Genomic DNA, 10,859 nt, shown 5'->3' with positions numbered 1-10,859 from the left:
TTTGGGCCCCACTTCGAAGCATGTATCAATATTGAACGTTTTTTGTTAGTCCCTTATTGATCATTTTCGGCAGGGATAATTTCTATCCGATGACAATCCAAAATATATTCTATACAGTCATTTTTGTAGAAAAACCTGCCAAACGACATTTGGTAGGAACGGGGACTACCTTTTAATGTGGACTGATATTGAAAATTTTTGATAGGGAGATTTGCTAGCCAGTGAGAATCCAAAATATTAAATTATAGCCGAATTGGCTGAAAAAATGTGCCCAAAATAACGAATAACGATGGTTCCGTAATTTGGGCGCCACTCCCAAAACTTTGACAAATTTTGATAATTTTTGGTAGAGAGATTTGCTAGCCAGTGGGAACTCAAACACACAAAAATGACAAACAATTCGGTTGAAAAACTTGCCCAAACCAGCCATAAACTGAAAATTGGGAAGTACCGTTATACGAAAGCTACAACAGAAGAGGTCCCATATTTATAATTTCTGGTGCGATTATTTTCTACCCGATCATAACTCAGAATTTCAAATTGCAAACTGTTGAAAATCGTGCCCAAAATCCAGAAAATATCGAATATTTGATGGGTACCGTGAAATGGAAGAAAAAATTCACGCCTATTTGGTCTGCTTAAGCTTGAAAAATACTATTTAAAAAATCCACGCCTATTTGGTCTGCTTAAGCTTGAAAAATACTATTTAAAAATCCAAAAATTTCGCGCTCTTTTCTCTACTACATGTAAACGCAGTTGTTGGCAAGCGCCGCTATTGTGTTACGCATCTGGCGCCGTTGCTGAAGTTGTTGTTGCCATACCTTGCCATATGATTCATTAAAGGGACTGCTTCGTCTTTTCTCTGCCCAATTCACAGCGCGCGCAACGTTTTTAGATTAGGTCGCACTGCTTGCGAATATTTGTAAACAAATAGTTTTAAACAAAAAATGGATCAATCAACAAGTCAATCGACGGATCGGAAACAACGCTATAAATTAATTATCGATGAGCTACAACATATAAGTAAGTTCCCCTCTCTCCCATCCTCCCAATTCCCTTGCAGAGAAGTTTATATTAAAAACCTGATTATTGTACAGACAAATGCATTGGTACCCGCGAAGAAAGTGAAACATGCTCAGCCCTGCGCAGCATCATAGAACGTAACGATAACATTCACAAGGAGGGTAGCATTGGTGATAAATTGGAGAATACCAGTGAGGTGGTGCTAGATGCACAAATCCTCAAGAGTACACATGAATCCATATCGAAGCTATTGCAGGCCAGCTCCGAATTCAATGATGGAATGTATCAGAATGCCATTGTAAGTAGATCCATGAATCATTAGTCTCATCTGAAATGACTAGCAAAGAATGTTTTTTTCTTCCAGAGTGCCTTAGTATCGAATAATGACTCGGAAAATTGGCAAGACATTACCCGCTTGGCCTTGGCATGTTCCAAATCTGTGGCCACAAAATCCTCTATGCTCGGTGCTGCTGATATCGAACCCAAAGAACGTGTTATCAGAGAACGACAACAGCGACGACGCACAGTTCTCACACAAGAAAAGAAACCCGAAACTATAAAACAGCTGAAGCGCGACGATCGTGGTGCCGAAAAAGTCAATATTTTACTAAAGCAACTTGATGACATCTTCCGTGCAAATCAACGTCAACCGGTACCGTTTTATAAACTAATCATTGATCCACATGATTTTATGAACACCGTTGAGAATGCCTTTCAATTGGCATTTTTGGCTCGTGATGGTAATATTGCCATAGAATGTGGCGCGGATGGTTTGCCGTATGTCCGTTTAGCTTCCAAAGATGAAATTGATGCCCATCCGGATACATCACAATCGATATGTTCGTTAAATATGGATTTGGTTAAGGTGAGGGGAGGATGAGTTGATATAATTCATTCATAATTCATTACAAATCAAAAACAGTGGTCCTTGAAAAATATTCTTAAAAATTCCAACTTTATACTTTGGTATTTTTTGTTTTAATCCAATGTTAAGGCTTGAAAAATAGTGACGATCGCGACTTTTTGTTTCTTTTTTGGATCTGTTAGACCCTAAGAAATATTCTTTACAAATTCATGCTAATTGGAGTCCTTGAGAAAAATATTCCTTAAAAATTCATATTTTTTGTGTATCTGAAAAAATATTTATCGAGGTCATTGTAAAAACTTGGTTTAAAAAAATCCATGCCTATTGAAGTCTTTAAGATAAGATACAAATATTTGCAAATAATTGAAAATTGTTTTTTAATCCACGCCCACTGTAGTCCTTGAAAAATATTAATTTTTTTTTTTTGGAATTATAAAAATATTTTTCAAAATATTTTTATTCAAAAAATGGATTTTTTTCAAAAATATTTTTTCAAAGGTCACCAAAAGGCGTGAATTTTTTCAAAAGAATTGTTTTAAAAGGTCAACAACAGTCGTGAATTTTTTCCAATGGTCAACAACAGTCGTTGATTTTTTTCAAAGGTCACCAACAGGCTTGGGTTTTTTAAAAAATATTTTTCCAAAGGCGTGGATTTTTTTAAAAATATTTTTTCTAAAGGTCATTAACAGACGTGGATTTTTTAAAAATGTGTGTTTCAAAGATTACGCCCATTGTAGTCTTTGAAAAAATATTTAAAATCCAGTAAGGAAAGTACAGTATATGAATTTTTTTGGGTATATTGTACATATCGTTAGCTAAAATGCAAAAAGGCGTAACTAACGTTTATTGACATTCACAATAATCATTCAAAAAGTCAATTTTCAATTTTTTGTTAGTTACGCCTTTTTGCATTTTAGCTAACGATATGTATCCTTACAACATCGAAATATAAACCGATTTTCCCGAAATTTCATCACATCATTCTGGACTCAATTCAGTACGCTATGCCAAATTTCGTGCAAATCGAAGGTTATATAGGGTCTTTGATACACCATTTACCTTAAATCGGACGAAAATATATATATGGGAGCTATATCTAAATCTGAACCGATTTTCATGAAACTTAACACACATCATTCTAGACCTAATTCATTACGCTATGGCAAATTTCGCGCAAATCGAAAAATATATAGGGTCTTTGGTACATCATTTACCTTAAATCGGACGAAAATATATATGGGAGCTATATTCAAATCTGTACCGATTTGCAGGAAATTTAACACACCTCATACTAGACCTAATTCAGCACGTTTTGCCAAATTTCGTGCAAATCGAAAGATATATAGGGTCTTTGGTACACCATTTACCTTAAATCAGACGAAAATATATATGGAAGCTATATCTAAATCTGAACCGATTTTTCCCAAATTCAATAGGGTTCGTCCTTAGGCCAAATAAGTGACCTATGCCAAATTTCATCCAATTCGGATCAGAAATGCGACCTGTACTTTGTTTACAATTTAACATGGACAGACAGACGGACGGGCATAAATTGACTTAAAAAGTGACTCTATGCATATTCTCAAAAGGAACCATGCACAAAGACATAATACCCTGTACCACAGTGTGGTGAAGGGTATAAAAATCCACGCCTGATTTCTATTTTTGTTCTTTTTTCAGAGAATGATGGACATCTATGACATAAAGGAACCCATGCTGAATATACCAACCGATCTAGATGATCAAACCAATGATAATGATTATATGCGAGATGATGACAGTGATTAACTTTACTTATGGCATTCCACCAAAAATAAACCACGACAAGTAAATGTATTTAATGTCAAATAGTTTTTTTATACATAGATTTAATAAGGTGTCCTATATGTTACTACTTACCTGTGTACACTACATTACATTAGAACTTTTTTTATTAAATAAAATAAGAAACAAAGAACACAGAGGATATGTTTTTTGTCTTATAATTATTATTGTAGGTAATTTGTTTTTTTTTTTTTGTTTTACGATAAATAGGCAATAATTTGTTTTCAAATTTCCAAAGATTTGTTTTGTTGTTGTTTTTGTTTTTTAATATAATATAGGCCAATTGAGTGGCATGTATTGCCTGCCAACAGGGTCAAATAAAATCAGTAACCTTATCTTTAAAATATAAATGGTCTAAATTGTTGTTTGTTTTAATTTAACGCCCCTTAAAATTTTGCCATTCAATAGTTTAACTTTTTTAACTTGGGGCCTTTAGTATAAAAATATACATTTGATGCGGATTTCGGCATGAGAATCAATTTCTTTTTTGTTTTGTTTGCGTTATATGTTATATAATAAAATAAATTTTTAAGGAAAACAAAACAAAAATGCTCTCTCTCTTATTTGCTTTAAAAAAAAAACTTTAAAAAAACTGATTTTGAAAATTAAAAAAAAAAAATAAACAATACAAGGACGAAAAAAATGGTATTTAAAATTATTAGACGTGTAAAAAACAATAAGAGCTTAATATTCATTTAAGATTTTCTTTCGTTTTTAATTAATAATAACATTTATTTTAAATCGCGCGCGTCTCATTGGAATTTGTTCTAATGCTGCGGCGCTTAGCCTTCTTGGCCAAAGTCCTCTGTGAATTTACGCAGTTTTATTAAATCATCTTCATTGACCGTGGGCTTCGTGCGTGACAATGACTTCAACATATCGCGCTGTAAGGGAAAATTATTTGGATTGTTAGAAATAAAAACAGGATTGAGGGGAATATTAGTACGTCATACCATTGTTACAGGTGGCTCAAATAGTTTGTCACCGGGCACATCGACCCAGCTCATTTCAATGGCGCCATCATCGCCTGGGGAACAGGGTACCAGTAAATCGTCACATATGATTTCCTTGTTTGTAGGTGAGGGACCAGTGACGCGCTGAAAAAAATTAAATAAAAAAATAAAATAATTGTTTCAAGGCCTATCAATAGATGGAGCAGCAAAACGTCGATTTTTAGAGATTTTTTTCAAGGACCAAGGCGTGGATTTTTAGAGAATTTTTTCAAGGACCAAGGCGGGAATTTTTAAAGAATTTTTTCAAGGAACAAGGCTTGGATTTTTAAAGTCTTTTTTCAAGGAACAAGGATATATTTTCAGTGACCTAGAAGAATATTTGCCAATTTTTTTAGCTGGCTTGTGACAGAACATTCGTTCCATAAGCCGAGCTTAAAACAGATTTCCAGGCGCGTCGGTCTTTTGCGCACTTTTTCCAATTTGAAAGACCATATTCGGCAATGTTATCTTCCACTTGATCTTTCCATCATATTCGTGGCCTTCCTCTTCTGCAGCTGGTTCGCTTTTATATTCCTTCTGGGCTGGGGCATCTTCATCCATTCTCACAACATGACCTACCAACGTCTAACAATGTCGATGTCCGAGAATAGCTCAACAACTCATGGTTCATTCGACGGCGATATTCACCGTCAACGCAGATCGGCCCATAGATATTTCGGAGAATTTTTCTCTCAAACACTCCAAACGCTGCCTCATCCGCTTACGCATACCCATGCTTCAGATCCATATAACAGCACGGGTAGTATCAGCGTCTTGTAGAGTGTGAGTTTGGTCTGGCGGGAGGTGACCTTGCTTTTGAGTTGTTTGCTCAGACCATATTAGCATCTGTTGGCCATCACAATCCTTCTCCGAATTTCAAAACTGATGTAATCCGTTTTGTTTATGACGGTACCAAGGTATATAAAATCTTTGACTACCTAGAAGTTGTAGTTCTCAAGTTCCACAGTTGGTCCGAGTCTAATGGACGTCTTGCGCGTTGATACCATCAGATTGTTCTTCTCGCCATTTACTGTCCCGGACCCACTTTGGCAGACTCCTTCTCAATTTGTTCAAAGGTGGCTGTTACCGTTCTAAGTGTTCGACCCATTATGTCGATGTCGTCGCCGTAGGCGACTAACATCTGTTGTTTGGTGTACAGAGTGTCATTTCTGTTCACTTTTGCCTCTCGTATGACCTTTTCCAGCAGGATGTTAAAAAAGTCACACGACAAACTGTCATCATTTCTTAATCCTCGTTCGGTAATAAAGGGCTCCGTGAGGTCCTTTCCGACTTTAACTGCTGATCTTGTGCTAGTTAAAGTTATCCTGCATAGCCGTATTAATTTTGCAGGAATGCCAAACGCAGATATGGCTTTATACATTTCTGAACGGATAGAGCTATCAAATGCGGATTTATAGTCGACGAATAGGTGGAATGTGTCGATGTGTTTTTCGTGTTTTTTTCCAGGATTTGGAGCAGAGTGAAAATCTGGTCAATGGTGGCTTTGCCAGGTCTGAAGCCGCATTGGTATGGTCCAATAATGTCATTGACCATTGGCTTCAGTCGTTCACACGCTGGATAGCACTTTATATGCGATGGGAAGAAGGCTAATTCCTCTATAGTTGGCACATATCGTCTTGTCTCCTTTTTTGTGCACGGGACACAGGATGCTGAGGTTCCAAGCATTAAGCATGTATTCTTCTAGCCAAATTGTACTAATCAGCTGGTGCATGCTCCTTACCAGCATCTGACCACCAGTCTTTAATAGTTTGGCTTGTAACCCATCGGTACTTGCCAAATTTTTGAAATTTAATGAAAACCAAAAAAAAAAAAAAATCTCACCTTAAAATGTGTGGCGGTTTGTACTTTGCGTACAGGTTCCATAAGAGCATCGCGTACTACAATTGAGATATCAGCACCTGAATAACTATTTGAAAAAAAAAACAACAACAAAGAAACATTAATACAAACTTTCTACGTCATTGAAAAATCCCCTCCCAACTCACCCCTCAGTTTTTCCAGCCAATTCTCGTAAATTCTCTTCGGTCAAGACATGTGTCGTGTTGCCCAAATGTATTTTGAACATAACCAAACGTGCATGGGCCTCCGGCAGCGGTATATAAATACGCTTCTCAAAACGTCGACGTATAGCGGAATCCAAAACCCATGGAATATTGGTGGCACCCAATACCAAAATGCCATCTGTATCATTACCAACACCTTGCATTTGTACCAGAAATTCTGTCTTAATACGACGTACACTATCATTCTCGTTGTCCGAACGTGCCGAACACATTGAATCAATTTCATCGATAAATATAATTGATGGCTTATGTTGACGGGCCAATTCGAAGAGATTTTTAACCAATTTCTCAGATTCACCCAACCATTTGGACATTAAATCCGAACTTGATACGGAGAAGAATGTTGAATTGTTTGCTTCGGTGGCAACAGCTTTAGCCAAATATGATTTACCAGTACCGGGTGGACCGAAGAGTAAAATACCCTTCCAGGGAATACGTTTGCCGGTGAAGAGATGTGGAAATTTAATGGGTAAAATGACGGCTTCTTTTAAGGCCTCCTTGGCGGCATCCAAGCCGGCAACATCTGACCATTTGACATGTGGTTTTTCAATGACAATGGCACCTTCCAATTTACTTTGTAGCTTCTTCTTTTCGGGATCTTCACCATCCGAATCACTATCGCTTTTCTTGTCTTTGTCATCTCTGGAAGGGGGAGAAGAAGAAAAATAAAAATTATGATTTTTTTATTTCTTAGAAGGCAACAAATGTTGGATTTTTACAGACAATTTTTCAAGGACGAATATAGCAGCAGTTTTAATTTTTAAAGAATTTCTCTGCACGATTAGTCCTTGGATTTTTCAAGGAACAAGGCATGGATTTTTAAACCATTTTTCAAGTCAGAAGGCGTGGATTTTTAAGAATTTTTTAGCACCAAGGCGTGAATATATAAAGGCGTGAACTATATTTCAAGAACTATGGCGTGGATTTTTAAACATTTTTTATAGAATCTTTTCAAGGACTAAGGCGTGGATTTTTAAAGATTTTTTCATAGAAACTTTTCAAGGACTAAGGCGTGGATTTTTAAAGATTTTTTCATAGAAACTTTTCAAGGACTAAGGCGTGGATTTTTAAAAATTTTCTCATTAATGCTTTTCAAAGAAACTTTTCAAGGACTAAGCGTGGATTTTTAAAGATTTTCTCATTAAGGTATTTCAAAGAGCTACTACGTGGATTTTTAAAGATTTTTTTAAAGGCTTTTTTCATAAAAGCTTTTCAAGGACTAAGGTGAGGTTTTTTCATAAAAGCTTTTCAAGGACTAAAGCGAGGATTTTTAAAGATTTCTTTCATAAAAGCTTTTCAAGGACTAAGGCGAGGATTTTTAAAGATTTTTCATAGAAGCTTTTCAAGGACTAAGCCGTGAATTTTTAAAGTTTTTTTTTTCATAGAAGGACTAAGGCGTAGATTTTTTAAAAAAATCAAGGACCAAGGAATTTTCTTCAAGAATGACAAGTGGATTTGTTAAAGAAAATTTTTGGGGTCTTTTAACATTGAAGCTTGGTTTTTGCCAATTTTTCGAAGCCTTCTAATGTAGAAAATTGGAATTTAAAAGATTTTTTCAAGGATCAGAGGTGTTGTTTTTTTCAATAACTTTTTTTTAGGAGCAAGTGGTTGTTATAGCAATGGGCGTGGATTAAAAAAATTAAGGTTTAATATAAAAAATTTGATTTTGAAATATTTTTCAAGGATCAACAGAGATGTGATTTTTTTAAATAACTTTTTTCAATGACCAACAGTGGAGGTGACACATATTTTAGATTTAAACAAAAAGTTATGGACTTAGCTATTTTTAAAAATATTTTTTTTTTAAAAAACATTTAAAAAAAAATCGATGTCTTTGCTAAGAGCTTAAAAAAACTCTTTGCTTGGACCTTCAAAAATTTTTTAGAAATCTAAACTTTCCTAAGACCTTCAAAAACTATTTTTAAGAAATCTACGTCTCTATTAGGCCCTCAAAAATAGCGTTAAAATATATGCTTTTGTTTAGATGCTTCTATTTATACCCCTAAAAATATTTTTTTTTTTTAAATCAAATCCTTTTCTAAGACGTTCAAAAATATTTTTTTCTTTTTACTTTTACACTCCTTTGTTGAGTCCTTAACAAAATATTTCTCAAAAATTTATCTAACTCTGAAAAAATCTTATGGTTTTTGTTAAGTCTAGGGCTACACTCGTCCTTCATAAAAACTTCTACTTACTTGGAACTCGAATCACCCTCCTTGACAGGCTTCTTTTTGCCCTTCTTCAGGTATTCCTTAAGTTTTTCGGCACGATCTAAATATTGCAGACATTTGGCCCGTATAGAATCTTTGGCCTTTTCACCTTGGGCCTCATCTTAATCAATAAAATAAACGATTAATCTTCCAATCACTCCATTCCTTCATATCCGAAATATACTTACATTTAATGGCATGAAGAAAATACTCCACGCCGTGTTCATATAAACGCAAAGCCTCAGCATAGTTTTTATTGCGATCCTCTTCGGTGGCTTTTGTCACTAAATCGATAGCCTTTTGTAGGGTCGTACCAGCAGCCATGATGACCAAAACTTAACTATAAATAGGCAACAACAAACGAAAATCAATAAACAAAAGTGTTAAAGCAACAAATAAATGAGGGAAGGTAGTACAACTCCTTCAGTGGAGGAGGGACAGTTCCTTCACCATTTTTTGTTTGTTTTGTTATTGTTGGTTTTTGGAGTGACATCATATTCCGCTACTATGTAGTTGACATTGAAGGGATATACCATCAATGAAAAAACTAAATTTCGTTCCTACAATGCTATGCTGCTGCACAACACAAACATCCACAATCTGGGCTATGACTAATGCATCCATCACTCGGTTCGGTTAATTTGTATTCGATGATGATGATATTTTCGGTTTGAACCTCCTTCTTGTTGCGTCTTTTGTTAATGCCAAATAATTATTGAATTATTTATACCTACTTAGTTATATCGTTTTGTCTGAAATTCCTTGGAAATAATTGTTTTGCTTTGATGGATTTTCGTCTTCTATTTTTTTTCTATTTCTATTACTGTTTTTTCTCTTCTACACCGACAAATTTCAACTATTCTTCTGCGTTTTCTGACAGAAAAACAACAAAATGATGATTATGAAGACGATGCAAATTAGGGTTACATAGATCGAATTGTGATGTAGAGTTGTGTCATTGCGAACGGAACTAGTTCCTGTTGAGTGGAATTCAATGCAATGGCAATGGGTTTTTTTTAAAAATATTTTTTCGTTTTAGAAATTAGAAAAAAGTTTGCATTTTTCAAAAAGTTTGAAAATATTTTTAAGGGCTGGATTTTTATAGATTTGGATTTTCAAGGTCCTAAACCAGACGTGGCTTGTTTTTCTAAGACTTGCTTACTTAGTTGGCTTGTGAAAGAACGTTTGTTCCATAAGCCGAGCTTAAAAAAGATTTCCAGGCGCGTCGGTCTTTTACGCAGTTTTTCCAATTGGAAAGACCATTTTCGGCAATGATGTCTTCGACTTGATCTTTCCATCGTATTCGTTGCCTTCCCCTTCTGCGTGAACCATCAGCTGGTTCGCTTTTATGTGCCTTCTGGGCTCGTAGTCGCCGCTGCAGCTCAATACGTCTAACAATGTCGATGTCCAAGAACAGCTGGTACAACTCATGATCTTTCCATCGTATTCGTTGCCTTCCCCTTCTGCGTGAACCATCAGCTGGTTCGCTTTTATATGCCTTCTGGGCTGGGGTATCTTCATCCATTCTCACAACATGACCTAGCCAACGTAGTCGCCGCTGCAGCTCAGTACGTCTAACAATGTCGATGTCCGAGAACAGCTTGTACAACTCATGGTTCATTCGACGGCGATATTCACCGTCAACGCAGATCGGCCCATAGATCTTTCGGAGAATTTTTCTCTCAAACACCACTCCAAAAGCTGCCTCATCTTATTGCGCAAGTACCCATGCTTCAGATCCATATAACAGCACGGGTAGTATCAGCGTCTTGTAGAGTATGAGTTTGGTTTGCCGGGAGGTGGCCTTGCTTTTGAGTTGTTTGGTCAGATCATAGTAGCATCGGTTGGATATCACGATCCT

At 35.9% G+C, this 10,859-nt stretch overlaps 2 protein-coding genes across 2 annotated transcripts; one reads left to right on the top strand and one right to left on the bottom strand.

The window, feature by feature from the left end:
• Positions 1-945: 945 nt before the first annotated feature.
• Positions 946-3,676, top strand: LOC133332593 (EP300-interacting inhibitor of differentiation 3). The gene is made up of 4 exons (XM_061540972.1): positions 946-1,023; positions 1,098-1,321; positions 1,388-1,888; positions 3,569-3,676. The coding sequence occupies exons 1-4, from the start codon at positions 948-950 to the stop codon at positions 3,674-3,676; spliced, it is 909 nt and encodes a 302-aa protein (XP_061396956.1). The 5' UTR covers positions 946-947.
• An 811-nt stretch (positions 3,677-4,487) lies between these two features.
• LOC133332578 (vacuolar protein sorting-associated protein 4) lies at positions 4,488-9,322 on the bottom strand. The gene is made up of 6 exons (XM_061540952.1): positions 9,187-9,322; positions 8,984-9,119; positions 6,711-7,430; positions 6,547-6,631; positions 4,666-4,809; positions 4,488-4,596 (listed from the first exon to the last, which is right to left on the bottom strand). Exons 1-6 carry the CDS (start codon positions 9,320-9,322, stop codon positions 4,495-4,497), a joined length of 1,323 nt encoding a protein of 440 aa, XP_061396936.1. The 3' UTR covers positions 4,488-4,494.
• Positions 9,323-10,859: the final 1,537 nt, after the last annotated feature.

This window comes from Musca vetustissima, unplaced genomic scaffold (genome assembly GCF_032173495.1).
Source record: "Musca vetustissima isolate MV318-11 ecotype Yass unplaced genomic scaffold, APGP_CSIRO_Mvet_v1 utg539, whole genome shotgun sequence".
Classification (NCBI taxonomy): Eukaryota; Metazoa; Arthropoda; class Insecta; order Diptera; family Muscidae; genus Musca; species Musca vetustissima.
Note: the sequence above shows the minus strand (reverse complement) of the source record. Positions and strands in the feature narration are given on the sequence as shown.

Bases quoted from the DNA above. Each gene is read 5' to 3' on its own strand.
- LOC133332593 (XM_061540972.1), top strand. From the start codon at position 948: ATGGATCAATCAACAAGTCAATCGACGGATCGGAAACAACGCTATAAA. The intron at 1,024-1,097 runs GTAAGTTCCCCT...ATTATTGTACAG, and splicing joins CGATGAGCTACAACATATAA to ACAAATGCATTGGTACCCGC. The intron at 1,322-1,387 runs GTAAGTAGATCC...TTTTTCTTCCAG, and splicing joins GAATGTATCAGAATGCCATT to AGTGCCTTAGTATCGAATAA.
- LOC133332578 (XM_061540952.1), bottom strand. From the start codon at position 9,322: ATGGCTGCTGGTACGACCCTACAAAAGGCTATCGATTTAGTGACAAAA. The intron at 9,120-9,186 runs GTAAGTATATTT...TTATTGATTAAG, and splicing joins TTTTCTTCATGCCATTAAAT to ATGAGGCCCAAGGTGAAAAG. The intron at 4,597-4,665 runs GTATGACGTACT...TTTCCCTTACAG, and splicing joins TTGAGCCACCTGTAACAATG to CGCGATATGTTGAAGTCATT.